Here is a 24,245-nt window from a genome sequence, read left to right as displayed (position 1 = left end):
AAAAATTATCACCAAGAGGGACAAAGAAAATCTAAGTAGTCATCATGACAGGAAGAATCGAATCCTTGTATTTCCTTGGAGTTATTTTCCAGAGTAATTTCTTTAAAAATTAAATATGGGGTCGAGGCAGAAGAGCCGGGGGCTGGGGGGACCATATGCAGTTCTGAGCTCCAGGCCTTTAAAAATCTTACTGGAGTCCTGAGTCTGATCTGTTCCCAAGGCCATTCCTTCACCTCTACCAGCGATAATTGCATCTGTATTTCCACACGCGGGAAAAAAAGTCTGGGAACTTCATTCCTTATCAGTATTTACCAGCTCTGGAATTCTACTGCCTTCGGCGTGATTCTGTTTCCTGTCTGCTTATAGCTCTGCCAGCACCTGCAGTTAGGACAGTTCATAAGTTGAAAGAACACTCTCCGATGCTGTTAATTATTAGGCCCTATCACTGGCCGCCAAGGGGCTCCCAGACCAGTCAAGCTGAAAGCCTCCTGTCTTGGAAGCCACACAGGTTTCCATCATCTGATAGCCTCAGGTGGAATCCTGGTTCCCAGATTTTGTTTCTAATAACCCCTTAGGGGTGATACCTGTTCGGGTATTTTAGGCCATCCCCCACCCTACGCGAAGTGTTTAGCCACCTGGAGGATCAGAATACAGCTGTATCACCTCGCAAGATTCCCCCTAACCCACTTCCCAGGTCTCAGAGGAACAAGTTTCAACCGCACCCTGTGCAGCGGCTCTCTGGCCCAGACGGAAAAACAGAGCTGGCCGGAGGCTCGGCTCCCCTCACTAACTGGGTGGCCAAGGAGGCCAGCGACAAGCCCAGAAGGTCACACCACAAACCCCGCCGCCTCCTGCCTCCCGCACGAGCCCGGCCAGGTGCTTACCCGCTTCTAATCAACAGGGAAGAGCTCAATCACGGGTCTCTGCTCCTGGCGCGGAACGAAATCCAGCGCACGGCATCTTGGGAAATGTAGTCCCAGCTACCTCCCAGGGTCCCCGGGTCTACTCATGAGACCACCGCCCCCCCCCGCCCCGCCAAGAGGGATTTCTCTGCCTGGGCCCGATGAAGCCGGCGATGCCATCCCAGTGTGGAGGCGGGGCCGCGCCCTTCTCAGGACTCGGGGTGGTCTCCCGGGTCGGAGGAAAGAGAGAGGACTACAATTCCCAGGCTGCTCTGCGCCGAGCCGGGAGCCGCCAGCCTCGCTTTGCGTGACCGCGGCAGGTTGGTCCGGGAGCAGATGAGCGCAGAATATTTAGGCGAAAGCGCGAGGAGGGAGGGGAGCGCGGGGCAGGAGGAGTATCTCGGCCCAGAAAATTATGCATGCGTTAGGGACGCTCTGAGAGAATGGCTGTGGAAGGTAAGGGACGCTTGGGCATTTTAAGCCCCCTCTTAACCCGCGCACCCCGATACACACATCCCCGATGAAGCTTGGGGAACGTGGGGAGGAGAGGAAAGTGGGTGGTGGCAAGCGGGCCCTTTCCTCTTACACCTCTTGGCACTCACCTGAGCCACGGAGGGCCAGTAGGTGCTTTATTCAGTTACTTTGGAAAGACAGGTAGATGCGCAGCGCTCTCGGGTTGGAGGCGAAGAGTGTCCCTACTGCGAAATGTTGTGCTGGATATGGGGGGAAAGCCTGAGAGAGCGCTTGGAGGTCTCAGCCCCGAGGTGCCCTTTTCGCTGCCGCATCCCGCCAGGGCCGGCTCGGTGGCCTCGAGGTTGAGGATGCTCACTTTGGCCTCCACACATGGGAGAAGACCCTCGCCAGGTGCGTCATCGGGAAGCATGGACTGCTATTGGGTCGAGGGCCCCTCGTCGTGTGTACGCAGCAGCGATTAGCAGCAGATGTACCCAGAGGGTGGAGGTGTCCCTACACCTGTCTCTTTTTACAGCCCTCCCGAGGTTAGCAAAGTTTACAGAAACGAAATGGAATCAGCCAGGGATAAGGACAGCCAACCTCTTCCATTGGGGTGAATCCTTTTCTTTGAAGCCCACCTTCTGCTTTCCTCCTATAATTTTGGCCTTTGGCTTTGCAGTTTGGGCTCTATGATGTTGCCACCTTTGAACTGCCTGGTTGAAAGCAGGGACAGGCGGTTTGTGTGGGATCCCAAGTTTTCATTTCAGATGCTCTCACCTTGGAAGACTGGCTTTCTTGTTGAGGGTAGTTTCTGGGAAAAAAATATGTGGGCCAGACGTGTTTGTGATGTCAAACGAGCAGTCACACTGTGCCTGAATGATAAATTGAAATGATCATGGGACTAAAGGGGAGTTTAAGTTCATCTGCAGAATTATAGCCTCTGAGTGTGGCTCAGGTCAGAGGGGAAGCTGGTGTTGGAAAAAGAGGGCATGCCCGCCAGCTGCAGCAGACTCCTTGCCAAGGGGAAGCGAGCCTGTTCCTTGGAGGCTGAAAGCAAGAAGGAACCACAAGGGTCTGCTGGCGTCCCTCTCCCCTACCCGCCCCAGGTGAGAGCAACTGAACTAATCTGACCCTTGCTCTCTTGGTAATTACTTAACCACTTGAAGTAGCAATAACCCAGCTCTTGTGGTCAGCCCCCAGTAATTCAGGAAACTGTTACTTTTGGGCTGTCTCAGCTTCAGAGATCCCCAGCTGGGCACTTCTATCCACCTATCTACCTACGTTTACTGTTCTTATATATTTGGCTGTTAAATTTATATATATATATATATATATATATAAGTCTATATACACACATATATAAATCTCATATATATGGCTTTGAAAAAACAACCAAAGTTTTCTGTGCAAATGTAATAATAGGGTGAGAATCTGGCTTTTTGCATTGTTACAGTTGATGGTAACAGAGACGAGACTTTAGATGAAAAAAAAACACAAGATAAAGTTCATTCTGGGCTAAGGACAAGTTGACCTACTGGCACCTCTGTACCTCACCCCTCAGATGACATTATCTCTTCTCTTCCTCACTCTTCTGTCTCCTCAAGTGAAGGGCACCCCCACTGGTTGCCAGTCCATGATGTACTTGAAAGCAATTTCCTGCTCGCTGGAAGAAGTATAGAATTAGTCATATTTCTTGTCTGATGGGTTATTATACCAGCGAAGCCAGACCTTACGAAAACAAAGGCTTTGAAAGGAAGTATGCCTGGACTGTGGAGAGCTTATTTTATTTTCCAGTGACTTGTTTGGTTAAAGTGCCTGTCTAGTAAACGGGAGGTCCTGAGTTTGAATCCCAATGAGGCCTCAACTTGAAGAATAAAGGGAATATTTTAAACTTTGACTGCAAATATTCCTATCTCTGGTCTTTACAAAGGCAGCTTTCTTGGTTTGAACTTGGCCCTTCCTAGCTACTCTCGTTTGGCCTTTCAAGGCTCAGGGAAAACTTCACCTCCTCTGGGAACCTGTCTCAACCCTCCCTTCCCTCTGCCTTCTGAGCGCTCTGCCTGGTCTGTGGGAGGTGCCTCCTGCATTGTCTCCTCAGCACCTGTGCTTATATTTAACACTTGCCGTACTTAATGTCTCTCACTAGACTCCAAGACTACAGCCCCTGGGGAGTGGGGACCATGTACTCTTTGACTTTATACTCCCAGACAATAGTACACTACCTGACCCATGATAGCTACTCAATAAATGCTCATGAAATGCATGGGAAATAAATCCATGGAGCTTTTGTAACTGACTCCATAAGGGTGCATGGGGCTTTCTTAGGAGCCCAAATGCCATAAAATAAGGAACTTTTGAGAGGTTTGAAGGCAGTGGCTCTCACCTGAGGAGGGACATTGTCCTCCTAGGGCATGTTTGAAATATGCAGGGGCTAGTATTAATAATTTTATGCCCATGGGCCAGAGATGCTAAATGTCCTGTAGTGCATGGCTGTCTCATACAAAGTTCCCAACCCCAAGCCAAGGAACAGCCAGTTTCCCCAAGCTCACTGAGAAACACTGATTTAGAGAATAAGGAATATTGCCAGAGGAAATGGAATAGGAAATATAATACATGTTGCTTAACATCTGAGGTTTAGTTTCTGCATCTGGAAAAAATGGGCACACTACTGTTTAGGTCCCACTAAAGTTGTGAAGATTAAATAAAGGAAAGGGCTTATTAAGAGTGGCTAGGACATGGATTCTCAGTAAATATTACTTGCACTCCCATCCTTCTCCTATTAAAAAAAAAAAAGCGGTACTGTTTGCAACCTGTTTTGTATCCTGAATTTTCACTTATTCATGCCAGTCTTTGTAATTAGTAGCAAATTAGAAGTTTTTTTTTTCCCTTACCATGTGTAACCTGTTTTCTTAAGTAAGCTTGAACTTGTAAAAGTGTTAAAAGCAAGTAGGGGGCTCATTCATTTTGCTAAACTTGTAACTTGGAGTTTAAGATGAAAAAGAGGGCTCATTCACTTTGCTAAACTTGTAGCTTGGAGTTATTTTGTGGCTACCCTGGGTTAGGCTTTCTTTGAATTAATTACAGCATCCTATGTCTACTCCCTAACCTGGTTGTGACCTAAGCCTTATATTTATGGGCAGCTTAAAGCTGTGCTTTCCAGCCACAGACCACCTTATGGTCTGCATTCAGATTGGGATTGTATTGGCATCCATTGTCTTAAAAAAATTATAAGAAATTACTCCAAATAGCTGGAGAACTAGGACCTCTAGAAAGGAGGTAGCCTGTAGAAACCGAGAGTAATCCCTTCTCCATGGACAGATTGTGTAGAAAGTTGTCTTCACTGAGGCACTGTTTTCTAATATTAATGGGTTGAAGGGAGAAGAAAAAAGTGGATTCATCAGGCATAGTATTGTATTCACCTCTGTATTCCAAGATTGGTGTCTGGCACTTATTTGGACCTCAGTAATTATTTCATGAGTGACGTATAAACGCCCCAGAGCAAGAGAAGGCTTTTCCTACTCCTGGTCCACATTTCCTCTCCTCCTTGCTTCATCCTCAGCTGTATAAGAAAATGGAGTGGATAAATTTTGTACACAGTGTTTCTATTCCAGATCTAATAGAATAATAATAACTCCTCTTCCATGGCAGAAAGACGAGTCTCAATATTCACCACCCTCCAAAAAGATTTCCAGTTGTAGGCTATGTGCTCTGAATGACATTGGGCTAAGGGATCCACATTTTACATCGAAAGTGAACAAACTGACTCATCAAATGGCCTCTGATTAGTCATTCAGTGCTCAAGTTCTATAGTTTTTCTCCTGTAAAAGAGAACAAAACTTCCCATCACCAAAATATTGTAAGGATAAGTAATCGTAACAGCGGCTGGGGAAAAAAGGGAAAACAAGATACCTCGGAACCTCGTGGCAAAGAGAAGCAATCGTAAATGGTGACTCTGTACCCTGCTGGCATTCGGAACTGAGTCACAATCACAGAGGGGGATAAAGACGTCATCTTGATTACAAGGGTGCAGGGGTTATTCTTCCTGACTTTGGGCCGGATGGTAAAGTGGGTTTGCTACTACTGTACCCCAGCAGCGAGTTTACCCCTCACAGGACCGCCTGCCTCTGTAACGCTGGCAGCCTGGACAGCAGAGAGAAGATGGGCTCCTGCAGCAGGCATCTGGGACCCAGAGGGAGAGAGCCCCCAACTCCAGATGCACTGTTCCCTTTCACAGGCTTTCACGTCACCACTTGTCTCCTCGCCAGAGGAGAGCCCATAGAGGGCGGAGAGGGACCAGCAGTGCCATTCTCTTGGATTGCCCCTGTGACACGGGACGTAAGGAGGACGGTGGCTCTCCTGGTACTAGCCTGCCTCCAGTTTTTTCTAACTGCATTTCCATGTTGAGAACAAGGTTTACGTGCAGTTCTGCTTGGTGGTGCTTTCTGAGGGCAGGCACGGTGCCTTATGCCTGGCCCATGGTAGACTCCATGTGAGGTTTGTTAAACAAATGAATCAATGAATGAATGGCAGACTGAATGAATGAATGGGTAGGCTAAGGAGTGCATCTGATTTCTGTGGTAGCCCCTATACACCCCGCCAAGAAGAACTCCCAGCTGCGTTCACTTGCAGGGTGCTTGTTGTAAAAGCAGCGCGACTGTCAACACGCTTCCCTCTCAGCTCCGTGCAGCATCCCTGTGTTAGTGTTCAACTACCTGCTACTCGGTTCTCTTTCATTTCACTTTTCACCCAGGGTCTTTTATTCTTTTCTTCTAATATTTATTTTGTTCTCTAGCCCACGAGATCTGACTGTCCTGCAGCAGCAGCTCGTATCCATCACTCTGTTTTAGGACATGAGAGTGGTGAATATGAAGCCTTCGCGGAAAACTCCCGTCCAGTGACTGTGCGTGAGGGTGAGGTGGGGTCCCAAGCCTGCTTCTGCACTTGCTGCGGCAGGAGTTCCTGCCACTCCCAGCTCTTCTCCGTGACCTCTAACTGGTTCAGACAGGGCTTCAGTCTAACCCTGCTGTTACCTGGCCACGCCCTTGCTAATTCCTTTCAGCCCACCCTTCTTTCTTGTCTGTCTTGCTGTGCTCTTGGGCCAGAAGGAACTAGGGCTGGTGCTAACAAGGGGGAGGTGGTGTAGAACCTCTGCCGGTGTAGCTGTGATCCGTAATATGCCGTGGGACACATTGCAGCAGGGACAGCCTGGGATCTGAAACCTGTGCCTGAACTCTGGGGACTGAGCGTCAGACGTTGTGCGTTTAATGAAGAAAATTGCAAACTCCCTTTTCCTGGCGTTCAGGCAGGTTTTGCATTTGCTGTTGATAAGCAGGAGAGCACTTCCTGTGTGCAAGGAACTCCACTAGATTTGGGGGGGCCACTAAGAAGGAAGCTTAGCCGTCCCCCGCCTCCACTTGGCGGGAGACAGATTAGGCTGCATGATATAAGTGCTAAATAAAAGTACAAGCAACATAACGTGGGCGGTTGGAGAACAAATGGAGCATTTGGTTCTGAATTGGACAGGATGGGATGGCCTAACCAAGGGGATAGCATTTGAGTGAGCTGTTGAGTACAATACTGATGGGTGGGGAATGGGGGAAGGGCGTGGAACAGAGAGGGCTGTATGTGGAATGTGTGCCACCCCCCAAGTCCTGGTGTTGTGGTCATTTAGCCCTCCATGGGCAGGAAAGTTAATGAGGATGCTCCTCTCACGTCTGGTACGTTCCTTTCCCTGTGGGCTCGATTATCTGCTTGGCCAGACCTCCAGCACTCCCTACAGCCGTGTTGGATCTTGCCCATGGTCCTTTTGTAGCTACAAGAGCAAGCAAGGAAAGCTGCTCTGCTGTAAATCAAACTGATTCTTCCCCAGTTTTCTGATGTGGATGTAGCAGCTCAGAGCTGGCTCATGAGAGCAAACTTGGCTATATTTAGACTGATTTTTCTAACGCGTGGGTGCACGAAGCTGCTCGTATAGCTCGCCCCCCCAGGGAAGAGCACACAGGGGTGGCATTTGTCAGGTGACGGGTGGCCGCCCCACGGCCTTCTTCCTGCAGCCTTTTTCCAAGGGCACCTGGGGCTGGGAGGAGCCAGCTGGCAAGTTCAATTCTTTTGCTTCTCGGCTGCCCTTGATGCTCTAGAAGGTGTTTGGTGCCGTTCGGTCCAGTAAACACCACGTCTTCAGGGATTTGATGTTTGTGGATTGGCCATAGGTACAGAATGAGCTCAGGCCTGCTGGTGCCCCACCATGGGAGCTGTAGTACGCACAGTGCTGTCTGTAAGCGTACGAGCTCTGCAGGCAGATTGGGTGTGAGCCCCAGCCCTGCCAAGGGCCTGCGCTGTGGGCCTGAGCAGCTCTGAGACTTCTCTGCTCATCTGTCAAATGGGGATATTAGTAGCGATGACCTTGTAGGCGTGTTGAGAGGGTTCAGTCAGTATCAAAGCTCTTAGGACCTGGTTTGGTAGTTGCTCAATAAACACTAAGCAAATATTGGACAAGATGATGGTGATGCTGCTGTCTTTCCTTGTCTTCCTGCCACGTTTAAGAAAGCATCTAAGCCATTTTTATGGCCCTGTGGTAGTACAGTGTCTGGTATAATTGTAGTTGCTAAGAAAGGAATGGTATTCACTATGTAATTCCCTGAAGTTATGAGGTAGCGGCGAAAAGTAAAAGTGATCATAATATGAGTGTATTTATTCATTAGAGACTCAACACTTAAATAATCTCTCCCCACCAAAAATTTACTTTCCACTTAACACCCACAGTTTTGTAGGCTGGGCTCTCTTAGATGGTCTGATAATTGCCCAGTCATACAATGTGTACGTAAATCGACTGCAAAGAGAAATTTCAGGCCATGCAAAAGAGGAAAAAATTGCATGGACTCTTATGAAAAAGTGACATTGGAAAACTGACGGAATCACACAGCTGTGACCCAATTAAGATTTGGCTGAGTTAGGCCAGGTAACCATTAAAGAAGAGAAAATTGACCTAAGACACTGTTTTGGTAGGAACCAAAGAAAAATATTAGACCACCTAAGGATTAGGAGAAGTCTTTGGTGAAAAGTGATGCCCTCAAATACTTTGGGGAAAAAATGATCTTTATAAATGGGCTGTGAGAAGTCAAACATGAAATGAAAAACATTTTGTCCTGCTGACATAAATCTTGTTGCAGGAATTATGTAACAAACGATTGATTTTTTTTGGTTTTTGTTCTAAGAATTAACCCACATTTACAACTATAAGTTTGGTTAAATGGGAGATAAACTTCTCCGTTTCTCCTTTCAAGATAAAGTATCATTCAGACTGTTTCACTATTAAGTTTTGAAACTTGAGTCCCTATTTCAAGATTTTTCTTCATGTTCTATATTAGTACTTTAAAAAAGTTTAAAAATCAGATTATTTAGGTATAATTTACATTCAGTAAAATTTACCTTTTGAAGTTCGTTGAGTTTTGGCAAATGTATACATTGTATTCAGTCTTGTAACCACCAAGACAATCAAGTTCCGTTCCTACAGCCCAAAAAGTTTTCTTGTGCCCTTTAGTTACCCTTTACTCTATTCACAACCCCTGACACACACTGCTCTGAGTTGTCTTTATACTTTTGCCTTTTCCAGAAGGTTATATAAATGATATCATGTACTATGTTGTCATCTGAATCTGAGTTCTTTCATTTAGTGAAATGCATTTGGGAGTCATCCATGTTGTTGCATGTATCAATCATTCAGTCCTTTTAAGTGGTGAGTAGTATTCCATTGGATGGATGTACCACAGTTTATTCACCAGTCATACATTTGGATTGTTTCCAGTTTGGGGTAATAGTGAAGAAATCACTGTCAACAGTTGCATGCAGGTTTTTCTGTGAACATATTTATTTCTCTTGTATAAATAGCTAGGAGTGGAATTTTGGAGTCATAGTGTGTTTTAACTTATAAGAAACTGTCAAACTTTTCTAAAGTTACTGTGTCTCACACGTATTTTCCTCAGTTTGTTTTTTTTTTCTACAAATCCTCTGCTGATAATGAGGACCTCACAAGAATAAGAGAACGGACACTAAGCAGATGGTTGGATGGGATTAGAAGGAAACAGTTTTCCAGAAGTGGGTTCCTTGACCTATATTACAGAAGAGCACGCAAGTATAGCAATGGCAGATATACACCCTGGTTTCCAGGTTAGTCCAGACTTCAAGGATGGATATAGCCTAGAAATACCACTGGTTTTGCATCCAAAAGAAGGCTGTTTAAATTCCCTTTTATAATGCACAGTAACAAGAATTTGCCATCAAGTTCTGGATATTGATTTTTTTTTTTTTTTGGTTATTGTGGCAAAATAGGTAAGGAAAGCAGCCTAGATGAGGGAGGGCTTACCTTTGGAGGAAATTTGGGTAAGAACATGAAGGCAAGAAAGGGAAGACCATGTTTGAGAGGCCACGGAAAGTGAGTTTAACTGGAGCAGGAAACACTTAACCTGTTCCTGGAAGGAATTGGTCTTGCCCACCAAGGGGAGTCGTCACAGGCGCCAAGGACTCCATTTTATGAAGCCTAAGAAAAGGTTAGTTGACCCAGTCTCTAGAGTGATTTAAATTTTGAGTATGGCAGCGGCCAGGCTTGTTTTGCAGCTGTGTGTGATTCTGATTGAGAATTGGGCCATGAGCTCTCCCTTCATCATTGCAGGTAAACCAAGCACTGTTCCCAAAGACCACATTTTGCTCAGCCACAAATTGGGTAGAGGGCCTGATAACAGAATTGCTTCCAAATGCAAAACATGGCCTTGGAGGTATAATTTGGGTATGGACACATGAGGATTTCCCACTGGTCTCTGGGACCCTGGGATGGGATATTGGAATTTAGGATAGCGACAGAATCCCTATGATACGTGGTTGCCTTAACACTATGCTACCCCATTTGAGGTTGTAAAATATCAGTATAGGGTTTTCGTGTTTTTCATTTGAGAAGGTGCCTGTGAATTACATGGAGGTGAAAATATAATACTAACCAGGCTTCAGTAGATGTACTTTGCACTTGATTTTGTCTGGAGTTTGGTGTTAAGGGTCATCTAGGAAATTTAGGTAGGTATAGCATTGACTTACTGTAGGTTGGAAATAGAATGTCCTTCATTTTACATTCACAGGTATTTACCGAGCATCTAATATATGCCAGTCTCTAGCAGGGTTTGATTTATAGTCCTATAATACCATGGATAAACTTAGGAAAAGCAGGTGTTCTGAAGACAGATCTGCTTATGTAGTGTTTCCTTGAAGATTCTTCTGGGGCACTTGGATGGTATTTTTAAATAAGTCATAAATGGGGCCTTGAATCTAACACATGGCCTGAGTCATTCTTTTTTTTTTTTTTTTTTTTTTTTTTTTTTTTTTTTTCTTTTTGCGGTACGCGGGCCTCTCACTGTTGTGTCCTCTCCCGTTGCGGAGCACAGGCTCCGGATGCGCAGGCTCAGTGGCCATGGCTCACGGGCCCAGCCGCTCCGCGGCATATGGGATCCTCCCAGACCGGGGCACGAACCCGTATCCCCTGCATCGGCAGGCGGACTCTCAACCACTGCGCCACCAGGGAGGCCCAAAGGGGTCTCATTTATTTTTTTCTTTTTATTTTATTTATTTATTTATTTTGTGGTACGTGGGCCTCTCACTGCTGTGGCCTCTCCCGTTGCGGAGCACAGGCTCCAGACGCGCAGGCTCAGTGGCCATAGCTCACAGGCCCAGCCGCTCCACGGCATGTGGGATCTTCCCGGATCGGGGCACGAACCCGTGTCCTCTGCATCGGCAGGCGGACTCTCAACCACTGCGCCACCAGGGAAGCCCCTGAGTCATTCTTAATAAGCATATTTGGAGATGCTGGTATGCAGACAGGATTCTTAATCTAAGATCACAAGAGGGGACTGAAGGTCTCATGGGATCCTTGACCTCCTTAAACTATATGCACAATATATATATGGACATTATGTGTATTTTTCATGGCAAAGAGGACAGGGGCTTTTATTCTTTTCTCCAGGGACTAAGGATGAGCATGATGATCTCCATGAGAACATCCATTTGACTTTTAAATTCTGATAAACCTCTAGTGCCTACAACTATGTCTGGCACATAGCGCACAACTATTTGTTGAGTAAACAAGAGAACTAATATCTTTTTGTTAGTTACTTCTGACTACTCTGAGCCAGCTTCTTGATGGCCATTCTCCAAACATTAGTTTTCATAATGCAGTGGGATAGGTGGCTTTCCCAGCCAATAGCTGAGAGACTTTAGGTCCAGAGAAGATAAGTATTGATAATTTTTCCAAGGCTGCACAGCTAATTCCTGGCAGGACAGGGCTTTGTTGCCAACTTTGCCATATTCTAGAGTCCATGCTTTTTCACCATCCTGTGTTGCTTTCTGGTTTTGTTTTAATTTGGTAGTTTGGTTCTGGCTTAGTAGCTGTCTATCAGGAACATTAGTAACTGAAGGGGGGAAAAAACAGCGTAATAAACAAAACATTGCTTATTTGGGCTCTACAATAGGGAAAACTATTCCAGGTTTTTAGATCAAATCTCTGAGAAGGCATTTATCTTGATCTTGGCTCTCTACACTTTAGCTTCCCTCTCTCTGTGTAAGGAGCCCGAGGTCTTTGGGGTTTTGCTGTGGCTGTTGTTTTCCCATGAGACTTTCCACGTTCACTTATGTGCCCCACACAAATTAGTGTGCATTTCTATTTTACTTGAATAACAAATATTCATCGTGCACTTGTGATAAGCTCAGCTCTGTAAACGGGATCCACCGAGTGATATAAAAGAATGTAAGGCCACGAACCTTCCCCTCATGGGGCTTACAGTTGCTTCATATTCAAGGCTCGGGTTTCGAAAAAGTAAAAATGGTATGGACATGGGCAGGGTGGGCAGTGTAGAGGGCCCTGCTGTCAATCAGGGGAGCCACCATGCCCACAGCAATGGCCCTCCCACTGCCCTGAACTCCCCATGAGAAGTTCTTATAGGTTTTTTTTTTTAAACATTTAACTGCTGTGGAAAGTTTGATCATAGCCTGGGGAAACTGAAAAAACAAGGAAGCTGAAGTGATAATAAGGTAACGGAAAACAAAGGAACAGAAGACCAGATGTGAGAAATATTTCATAGGGGAGAAAACATAGGATTTGAGATCGTGTAGTTATAGGGTGCAGCAGCCACGTAACTGCTCCCAACTCTTCAGGGGTGCTCCACTGCCAATAAAATCTAGCTCAAACTCTAAAGCAGTCAGGGACCTTCCCAGAGTGTCATAGCCTTCCTGCTCCAGGCTGATCTCCCACCCCTTTTCCCTTAGGAAACTTCCCTAATATTTAAGGGGCCCAGCGATCAGCTGTCTCCTGACTCACAGGGCACCTGGAATCACTCCCATGTGGTTTATGCTGGTCTTCCTACCTCGAAGGCCTTTCCTCCACATGTTCACATGTTGTGCTTCTCACATCCTTCTGTGTACATATCTAAGGCAAGAGAATAGGTGGGCGAGAGAGGGAGATCTCCTGTGAGAAGAGCATGACCACCAGGCACCTGCAGTGTTAAGGGATGGGATGAGGAAGAAGAGGCTGAAGGAGATGGGAAGAAGCAGCCAGTGGAGGTAGGGGCACCATTTCAGAGTGGAGCGTCTCAGCATCACCTGATGCACTAGGACAGCCAGCAAGACGTGTGCTGGCAAGTGCCCAGGGGGTTGGCATTCGGATGAAATGGGAAGGCAAATCCACATCATAATACTTCAAGGGTGTCAAGGAAGCAACTCTTTTTTTTTTGCGGTACACGGGCCTCTCACTGTTGTGGCCTCTCCCGTTGCGGAGCCCAGGCTCCGGACGCGAGGCTCAGTGGCCATGGCTCACGGGCCCAGCCGCCCCGCGGCATGTGGGATCTTCCCGGACCGGGGCACGAACCCACATCCCCTGCATTGGCAGGCGGACTCTCAACCACTGTGCCACCAGGGAAGCCCAAGAAAGCAACTCTTGATGCAAATGTATAGAAATGGAAAGAAAATATATGGAAGGAGAAAGAAGGGAGAAATAGTTGTGGCAAGGAGAGATCAAGGTCAAAGGAGTTGTACATATGGTGAGAAACTGGAAGAAGGAAGATGGGGGTCTAACCTAGATGAGAAGCAGTTCAAAGAAAGCCTTTATTTTTTAAGCTATGAAATATTTGAGAGTGTTTCTAGACTGTGTGTACATTAACCCAGTAGAGAGGGAGATTTTGAAGTTACAGAGGATAAAAGAGATAACTGTTAGAGCGAGGGCCATCCGGAGTTTAGATGTATTATCTCTTGGAGAAGTTGTTCTTTCTGGAAAGGGTGGGTGATACAGATAGGAGTGTTGTAACTTTAAAATAAAAACATGACTATTAAAAAATTAATACCTAGAACAGTGCCTATCACATAGTATAACTACTTATATATTAACTCATTAAACTTCACATGAATCCCGTGAGGTAGGTACCATTATCATCCCTATTTACAAATAACAAAACGGGCACAGAAATGTTAACTCATTCAGCTAGTACTTGGTAAAGCTGGAATTTGATTAAAAACAAAAGATGTTCATCCAATTTCCTAGTTAGGACACTTTGGGGAATACTGGATGAAGACATTATCATCTTCAGAATTTTCTTTAAAAGTGAGACTATTAAACAATCGCCTACTAATATACTGTTATGTCAGTTATATTGATAAAAATTTTTAAAGGATGATCTATAAGAACATGTGGGTCACTGACAATTTCTTGTATGTGAGTTTATTTTGTAATAACTAACTCCAGGTAGGACAAGGATGGAATCAGAGGACTCCTAATTCTCAAATGTTGGGAGGGTATAATTTTCGGAACATGAGTCCTTTTCTGGAGAGTTTAGGCCTTGGGGCGGGGGTGGAGCAGGGGTTGGGTGCATAGGCCAGCCAGCAGGTACCACAAGGGCACTCTGATCCTACAGCCAGGGTATAGGGTTTCAGGAAAATAACAGCAAGTAGGAGTGATGTCAGAAAGGAAAGGTGAAAAGATGCTGAAAATAAATTTGGCCAATTTCACAGTTTTGCCAAGACGGGAACGTCGTCTCCATTTCCTTCTGTCTCCTGCCCCCTTTCTGCTTTTAAAGGCCATAAGATTTAGGTTTCCAGGGTGCTGAGGCCATTGTCCCTGATTCTAATGGTAAGGAAGAGTGATTTTCCCTTGCTGATGTTCATTCTATTGCTTGCTAAGTGCCTCTCTACAACCCCATGAAGCTCCTGCCTCCCTCTGACTGCTTTGCCTGGCCAGGGTTTCTTAATTGAAACTCAATATCTGATAGCTTTGGCACCCGTGCGTTTGCTGGGGCTCACCCCAAGGCCATCATCATCGTAATCATACTGCCCTGGCTTGACACAGCACCCTGTGCCTTCCAAAGTACAGCTTCTCATTTGAGCCACAGCTGACCTGTTGGCAGCTGGAACAGGCACTCTTGTTCCCATTTCATAAATAAGGATGTGAAGTCTCCCTTACCCAGGGTCACAACTCATTAGCGGCAGAGCTTAGATTTAGAGCTTGGTGTCTCAAGTCTTTTTCACTATGGCTTCTGTCATTGCTGCCATGATTTGGAAGGCATGGCGCAGTGCCTAATTTGAAGTGGGGTGGTCTAAGAGGGATCCAGAATTTTTCTTCAATTATGGATGAAGGCAGCCAGAATGGGGCCTGAGGTCATGTAGTTCTCTGGAGGCACCTAATCTCTGGCTCAAGTGGTAAGTTCCTCTTTTTCTCTCCCAGTATTTTGTTGATTCTCTGTAACCATATCTTCTAAATAGTTACATTAAAGTAATATTTAAAAACACTTTTTTCAGGTATGAAAATTCTTCCTATTTACCATAGAAAGAAAAAAATCGTAAGCACAGAAATAAGAAACTACGAGTAACAGTAGCCAGCATTTATTAGGCACTTGCTGATACCAGCAGTTGGGGTTGCTCTTTAGCCAGCGTACCCTGGTGCAGCTGTACTGGTGGTTGATAGCGAAGGACTCTTCTGATGGATGGGGGTTCAGGCCATACTGGTGTTTGTTTTTTTTTTAAGATGTTGGGGGTAGGAGTTTATTAATTAATGTATTTATTTTTGCTGTATTGGGTCTTCATTTCTGTGTGAGGGCTTCCCCTAGTTGTGGCAAGCGGAGACCACTCTTCATCGTGGTGCATGGGCCTCTCACTACCGCGGCCTCTCTTGTTGCGGAGCACAGGCTCCAGACGCACAGACTCAGTAGTTGTGGCTCACCGGCCTAGTTGCTCCGCGGCATGTGGGATCTTCCCGGACCAGGGCTCGAACCCGTGTCCCCTGCATTGGCAGGCAGATTGTCAACCACTGCACCACCAGGGAAGCCCCCATACTGGTGGTTTTGAATACCGTGCCTGTTCCCAATAATCCTATTAGATGGTGGTTAATATTCATTTCCTGCATGCCAAAATTAAGGCCCAAAGAGATTAAATAATTTCCTCCAAATCAGCAGCTGGTAAGTGATGGAGCAAGAATTCAAACCCAAGTTCAGATGACTTCAGTGCCCATTCTGTTGCCATTAAACAAGTAGGCCACCCTGATACACCCAGTAGATACACCCTGGGAGAGTTCATATTTCCTCTTGGGCTTTATGTAGGTTACTGGTTATATCTGGTTTAACGTAAGTCATTGTAGGAAATCTTAATAGCTGTTTAATTCTTGATAAAATATTAATGCATTTTATTCTCCCTCCTCCTTCTTAAAAAATGTAAGCACAGTGATCAATCTCACTTTCTTTAGATACAGCACTAATGAGGGCAATGAAGGGAGCCCTTGAGAGGGCAACAAATACATAACTCTGCCCATGTTTCACAAGGTACCATCACATTCTATCAGCTCTGTTCCTGTAACTTGTTGATGGTCATTGTCAAGGTCAAAGCCATAGAAAACACTTACCTTTTATAATGAAAGGTGAATCTGTATTAGGTGGCATGAGAGGTCTGTGCAAGATGAGGACAGGATCCAAGTTAATTGTAGAACTCACACTTGTAAAATTTTCTTTAGTTATGCCCATCAACGTTTATTACAGTTTATTGATTCATGTGCACTACTTTTATTTGGTTATTGCCAAGGCATTTTATACTTGTAAATTTCAGTATGTTTCTTTAACAAAGTTTTCTACCCATCCTTTTCTTCCGGGGTTTTATTTTGATCTATCTAGTTATTCCCTAATGTTAGTCTGTCTAGTTATTCCCTCATGTTTCATTGATGTTTTCTTCTTGTTATACAGTGGAAGCAGTTCAGCCATTTTTATTCTTTTTTTTTCCTTTTATTGGTTAACTTTTATAACTTTAGGTAATATACTTAAAGCTCTATTTCTTACTCTTTAATCTTTTTTTATTTTTACTGGAGTATAGTTGCTTTACAATGTTGTGTTTCTGCTGTACAGCAAAGTGAATCAGCTACACGTATGCATATATCCCCTCTTTGTTGGATTTCCTTCCCATTTAGGTCACCACAGAGCATTGAGTAGAGTTCCCTGTGCTATACAGCAGGTTCTCATCAGTTATCTGTTTTATACATAGTAGTGTATATATGTCAATCCCAATCTCCCAATTCATCCTACCCCCCCTTGGTATCCATACATTCTTTTCCTCTAAATCTGTGTCTCTATTTCTGCTTTGCAAATAAGTTCATCTGTATCATTTTTCTAGATTCCACATATAAGCAATATTATATGATATTTGTTTTTCTCTTTCTGACTTATTTCACTCTGTATGACAGTCTCTGGGTCCATCCATGTCTCTGCAAATAGCACAGCTTCGTTCCTTTTTCTGCCAGCCATTTTTATTCTCAGTGTTCTAAAATCTTTGATTAAGTAATCTTTGATTCAGAATCATTGCAGTTCTTATGTTCACTACTATGTATCTGTGTTCTAAGTATTAAATATTTATGTTAGGATTACATTTTCAGATGATGAAACGTACCCAGATATTTTATATACAGGTATAGACAGATAAATGTTCTCTACCATTTATTAAATGTTTACTTTATACCAAGGGTGTGGCTTATAACCATTTTCTCTAATGCCTACTACAATGTACTTATTCTCATTTTGTGTACGAGGAAACAGGCATTTGGTAAGTAATTTGTCTGAGGCCACTTAATAAAAGAAGCTGAGAATGAAGCCTGTGTATGTATGTATTGTTAAAATCATCATCATAGTGTCTAAATTCTTTGAGTACTTACTATGTGCAAGAAAGTGTGATATAAGCACTTTATAAACTTAAAATCTAGATTTTATTATTATTAGCTTTGTGAACATAATTTTAAAATGTCATGATCTTTTTTAAAAAATTGCTTAAAATGTGTTGTTTTTGCTTAGTGTCCTATAAACTTATCGCTAATTCCAAACAAAAATTTGTCTGTTAAATCTCCTCCCAATACATTCGTATATTAGGTATTGTCAGTCTCTTCTCATTGAAGAGAATTTCCCCAAAGAATTCTGACTTGTTTTAAATAAGTCTAGTTGTTCTCTAGACTTACTTTAGAGCTGTCATGTTTGGATTTCCTTTCCCCACTGTTCTTGGGTTGCCTTTCCTGGTGTCTTTGTGTTATATTCCCTCTTCTAGGATCCTAGATCTATCTCCTACTTTGTTTTCACCTTGGTTTTGTTGGAGCACATCCTCCAGTTACCTCCTGAGAAAAGGTACATGGGAAGCATACTTTTGAGAACTTGCGTATCTGAAAAAGTGTTGATTCTACCCTTGTACTTAACTGATAACTTGATTAGACTTTTAAAAGTAAGTTGGAGATTGTCTTTCCTCACAATTTTGAAGGCTCTAATATCTTCTAGTTTCCAGTTTTGGTTTTGAGAGATCTGAAGCCTTCTGATTCTTGATCATTGGTATGAAATACACATTTTTTTCTTGAAATTATTTAATCTTTTTATCCCTAGTGTTGAGAAATTTCATGAGAATGCACTTTGGTGTGAGTCTATATTTTTCCATTGCATTGTGTATTTAGTGCTTTTTCAAAGTGGAAACTCATGTCATTCGTTTCTGAGAATTTTTTTGAATTATTTATTGGGTTTCCTTTTATTCAATTCATTCTGTTCTTTATTTCTCTGGCTGCTATTTTTGAGATGATGAAGTTCCTGGACTGGTTCTTATTTTTGAAGTCTATATTTTCTATTTCTCATCTCTGTTCTTTTTGTTCTGTTTTCTGGTAGATTAATTTTATCTTTCAAATTTCCGTGGCATTTACAATTTCTACTATCATTTTTAACTTTTCCAGAGATGTTTTTGGCTTCCTGAAGTTTTTACAGCATCCTAATCTTATTTTGTGGATGTAATATCCTCAATAAAATATGAAAAGATATTAGTGCTAACATTTTTATTTTTTTCAATTGAGGTTTACTTCACTCTCTGTATTTCTTCCAGGATGCTTTTCTTTCTATTCATTCTGGTCTTTTAGTTGAATGTTGTCAGATGTTTGTAGATATTTGGCTCTCTGCCCACATAGCCCACGTTAAAAAAAAAATTAGAAAGTTCTCTGTGTATAAATTAGGCCTGTCATTCATGGTTTTCATTATAAGAAGAACTGGCTGGATATTTTTTAGGACATGGGAGTGGGTCGTTTTATGTCAGGATTTTTAGGTCTTTTTTTTTTTTGGGGGGCTGGTTAATTACTCAGAAGACTCAATATTCAAACTCCAATATATGATTGCTGGGTATATGCCTTGTTACTCATTAACTTCCAGATAAGATTCAATGTCTGGTTATATTTTATTATTTTTAAGAAAGTTAGCAATCTAAATGCAGATTTTCTAGTAATTTCCATCTCTGAAGAGGATTCTTTTAACCAGAAATTTCCCTCCACTACAGTTGTCATCTTTGTTTTTTCATGGATGTATTTGAGCACCTGGAAAAATACGTGGTACAAAGTAGGTGCTCAGAAAACAACTGTGGGATGAATTCATATTTCGCTCAGCACATCAGGCTTTTAGAACAATGTATGATAGGATGTAGGAAAAAGCCTATATGTCCTAACTTCCATCCTAGTGTTGTAGTGCATGTGTAGTCCTCAGATTTGACCAAGGCAGTCACGCAAACCAACATAGATTCAACCCCAAAAGAGAGGGTTTCCTGTTTACGGAACTTCTTGGGGCAAGAGTATATTTTATATTTGAGATCAGGAGTTGGTGTTGAAGTGGCACCAACCATAAATTGGCCTGAAAAAGGGCAAGTGGAAAAGTGCTGGCTGGGTTAACAGAGCTGCTCCTCTTAGGACCTTGCTGATACTTGTGTGTTCAGATGGCGGCATTTTGAAACTTGATTTAAGCACACATTCTGCTGACTGCTTCCTAGAGACTTTCCCATCTGCTCCTTTCTGCTGACTGGGCCTTTTTGAACTTAGAGTGGAGAGATGTCCCCACAGGTCACCCACAGCTGCCTCTTTCTATCCTGACTAGCTTTTTCTCCGCTCTTTCTCTCTGCATCTTCCCACCAGTTCTTCATCACTGGGGTGGAAATTGAGGAGAGCTGGATGATGCTGAGCTGGCCTTTATGAAGAGCCAACTGTTGAACCAAAAGGACTCACCTGTTGGCATGGCCACTTGCTCCCTGATAATGCCTTTGTCCTTCGTTTTGACATCTGGGTTCCCGGTCTCAGGGAGCCACCAGTAGGATCAGGAGTCCCTGAAAGAAGCAAGAAGGGAGCAAAACCTCGCTCCTGATGAGAATGAGGCAATTGTGTTTATTTTTTTAATATTTTTTAAAATTTATTTATTTATTTATGTTTGGCTGCATTGGGTCTTCGTTGCTGCGCGTGGGCTTTCTCTAGTTGCGGCGAGCGGGGGCTACTCTTCATTGCAGTGCACGGGCTTCTCACTGTGGTGGCTTCTCTTGTGGCAGAGCATGGGCTCTAGGCACGTGGGCTTCAGTAGTTGTGGCTCACGGGCTCGAGGCGCGTGGACTCAGTAGCTGTGGCGCACGGGCTTAGTTGCTCCACGGCATGTGGGATCTTCCCGGACCAGGGCTCGAACCCGTGTCCCCTGCACTGGCAGGCGGATTCTTAACCACTGTGCCACCAGGGAAGCCAGCAATTGTGTTTAAAGATAATTGTTCAGAAAAACTTGAAATCAGACTCAGTTGGCCAACCATGTCGGGTTTGTCAGGAGATGAGAAAAAAAGGAACTGTATAGGAAAATAGGAGAATAGGAGAATATGGTGTCTGGAAATACTTAAAGAAGAATCATTCAATAGGCGTGAAGAAAAAAATAATTTATCCAGTTATAAAGCTTTATCAGCTCTTTAGACCTAAAAGTATAGTTTGTTGCAAGCCTAAAGGTTTTTAAAATTTTTCGCATAATTTACTATATTCTGTTACTGTCCTAGAGCAAGATACTATTAGAAATTCAAGAATTTAAAAAAATGCAACATAGCAACATTTCCCTACCTTTCAAATTAACCTTTTAAAGTAATTATAATTAGACACTTACTATGTATACCCTTTGGAAAGTAGAAAGAAAAAATTATCCATGGACCCAACTTCAAAAGACAGCCACTGTTAGTATTTGGCATATTTTCTTCTAGCCTTTTTCTTTGTATGGTTTTTGGTTTTGCATAGCAGGCATAAGACATTTTACTTGGCTTTTAGTAGGATTTTTTGTTCTTCAATTGGAGTCAACTGTGGTTATATTCTGATAATGCATGTCTGTGATTTATTCTTTTCCTGTCGTGAGGCTGAATAAGCAGTGCTTTAGTTCTTGGCTTGAATAAATTCTTTATATGCTTTTAACATAAAACATTGTTCAGATTAGAAAGTGAATAATCCTTAGAGCAGAGAAGTATGACGTATTTTTAACAACCACTTAAAAAAAATATCAGATCTAAAAAAAATCAGAAGCACAAAAATGGCTTGGGGAAAATGTGTATAACAAAGATAAGATTTTAAGGTTTCTAGATGGGAGACAGTCTCTCAGTGGACCTGGGACATATCATAGATGTCTAGTATTACTTATTAAATAGATGATAATTTCTATTACATATAACATGGTGGTCTCAAGGCAGAGAGGGAAATTTTTTATCTAGAAGCACAGAAGAGAGGAGTGCAGTACAATAGAGGCATGGCTGAAACCAGTTAGAAATTCTGGTCCTGCCTGCACTGCTAACTAGCTGCTACATCAGAGGCACCTGCCCTCAATATCATAACCAATAAAATGAGGTGGTTAAACTATATAATTTTAATGAGTTTCTACCCTCTGACATTCAACGACTCAATGAATTTATGATTCTGGGGCCAAACACTAAGAACATAAAGATCCTCAAACCCAGTAGCTGCAATGCCTTGACTCTTCCTTTCCCTCCTTCCTCACATCCAGTCAATTACTGAGTTTGACCCTTTTTACTGTCTAAGTCAGGGTTTGGCAAATGACCATCCATTGCCTTAAATAAAATTTTATTAGGACAGAGTTATGCTCATTAGTTTATGTATTTATTGCTGCTTTTGTACTGCAGTGGCCGTGTTGGGCAGTTGCAACACTGGTTCGCAAAGCTGCAAATATTTACTATCTGGCCCCTGATAGAAAAAGCTAGTCAACCCCTGATCTAAATGATTTACAAACCCTTCTCCTCTCATTTTCACTACGTTTGTCCTACGTTAGGTCTTCATCTCTTCTCACCAGGAGAGCCCAAGAGCCTGTCATCTAATTTTTTTGACTCCAGTTTTGAGCCTCCCAAATGTGTTGCATACAGAAACGGTATAATTTTTTTTAGAAAAATCTTGAAACACCAGTTTGCTGGCTTAAAACCCTTGAGGAGCATCCTGCTGAACTCAGGATAAAATCCAAATTCCTTACCCAACACACAAAGTTAGAAAATCACTCCACTGATATCTGAAGACCCTTCTAGTCCTGAGGCTAGGTGTGTGTTTCACATGACACGCACGATATGAATTGCAATCTCGGAAAACCCAACTCAACTCAACCAGTCTTGAGTACGAAGAGGCTGTATGTTGGCTCACCCAACTAAGAAGCCTGGGTGTAGATCTATATAGATGAAACCTTTCCCAAGGCTAGGTCTCTAGTTGTGTCACCTGAACTCCATTTCTTTCTGTTGGCTCCTCTGCTGCTGTGTTAGCCCTTTTCACAGGCAGGCTTTCATCTTGAGAGGTCAGGACTGCCATAGCATTTCCTGCCTCATAGCCTCCTGGGGACCCATCTTTTCCCACACAAGTGCAGAGGTCTCTCTGACTGGACAGCATAGGTCATGTGGTCAGGGATATGGAAAGTGCTGATGGGTTTAGGGCCAGTGCCTGTGCTTATGCTCAGGAATTGGCGAAATCCCACCTGAACCATAAGGAGTAGGAAGAGGGGGAGGGCATTATCCCCAGGCAAATAGTGGGCTGTTGTAGAAATGGGGCGAATGGAGGTGGACTGAGGCAAATAACCAAGATTCACAGAGCATACCACGAGCGGGAGCCCTTTGACCGTCCAGCAGTAGTAGCTGCCGTTAGAACCTGGGGAGGCCCATAACCAGAGTATCACAAAGTTTGGGGGCTTGTGATTGCCTTACTCAGTGGTCCTTAATTCTGGTTAATCATTAGAAGTACCAGATGCCTGGGCTCTTTGAGGACCAATTAACTTGGGATCTCTCCTAGTTGGCCAGGTAAGAGTGATTTTACACATTCCCCAGGTGATTCTAGTGTGTAGCTAAGATGAACTATTGACTGGGTTTAGGTCCGACTTTATTTACTGGTCTGTGGAATGGGAGCAATTCTATTCATTCAGCAGGATTTGGGGGATGAAGAAATGAGGCAATATATGTAAGGAATATAGCCTACTTAGTTGCTCAAATAAATAGGAGCTTCTTATTGGTGTTCTCAACTTTACAGGGATATTATATTAGAGTCCTAGGGCTGTCATCACAAAATGCCACAGACCGGATATCTTAAACAGAAATTTCTCACAGTTCTGAAGGCTAGAAGCCCAAGATCAAGATGTTGGCAGGTTTGGCTTCTCTTGAGACCTTTCTCCTGGGCTTGCAGATTGCCTTTTTTTGTGTACATACACATCCCTCCAGTCTTTTCCTCTTTTTATAAGGATGCCAGGTATGTTGGATTGAGGCCCACCCTTATGGTCTCATTTAACCTAATTACCTCTTTCAAGGTCCTGTCTCCAAATATAGTCAGGGGTTGTTAAGATATCAACATATTTATTTTGGTGGTTGTGAGGGGAGAGTTTAGTCCCATAGCAGATATGGATCCTTTGATTGTCTAATGAAAGCTAGGGTTTCTTTACTCAGAAAAATGCAGAGACACAATACACATTAAACCTTGCATATGTTTGTGGACTTCGAAGATGACTGTTAAACAGGAACATTTGCAGCAGCCTTGCAGAGGAAAACAAATACCAAAGGGAAGGATGTGTCTAAAAGAGGACATCCCATTCTCATTCATTCATTTATTCATTTAACAGTTACTTACCAAGTGCTGCCCATGTACCAGGCCCTGTGGTAGGGTTATAACAATGACATAGGCAAGGCTCCTTCTTCTCACGACTTACAATTATTCGTTGATGGAGTCAGACAGTAAACACATACACCATTCAGTATCAGAGAGCACCAAGTGCTGTGTGTCGAGAATGAGAACAGAATGATGAGGTCTTGTTTGCCTCGGAAGCTATTTAGATTTTGTGGTCAGGAATGTCTTCACTGAGGAGATGATGCTTCAGTGGAGGCTTCAATAACAAGGAGTCAGCCAAGCACATGGGGGCAGAGGGTTGATGGCTGATGAAATGCCTGCTACTCTCTGGTCTATTTTAGTAGCAGCTGGCAGAGCCACCTCCTCTAGCACCAGCTGCTTCCCAGATTCAGTTCTGCTGCCTGCACAGCAAGCAGTCAGGATCTGCTCTGAGATTGGCATGGCTATTG

The 24,245-nt window shown here is 43.5% G+C and overlaps 1 protein-coding gene across 1 annotated transcript in view; it reads left to right on the top strand.

Moving 5' to 3' along the window:
* Positions 1-1,274: 1,274 nt before the first annotated feature.
* The window catches only part of SAMD12 (sterile alpha motif domain containing 12), a gene marked incomplete at its 3' end in the record, with an annotated part of 243,925 nt that continues 220,954 nt past the window's right edge, over positions 1,275-24,245 (top strand). Inside the window, exon 1 of the mRNA XM_081258420.1 lies at positions 1,275-1,358. Coding sequence (XP_081114546.1) covers positions 1,346-1,358 — 13 coding nt within the window. The 5' untranslated portion in view covers positions 1,275-1,345. The remainder of the gene's footprint in view (positions 1,359-24,245) is intronic.

Source organism: Mesoplodon bidens (assembly GCF_964165515.1).
Source record: "Mesoplodon bidens genome assembly, chromosome: 16".
Lineage (NCBI taxonomy): Eukaryota > Metazoa > Chordata > Mammalia > Artiodactyla > Ziphiidae > Mesoplodon > Mesoplodon bidens.
The sequence above is the reverse complement of the archived record's forward strand: the minus strand, read 5'-3'. Positions and strand labels throughout refer to the sequence as shown.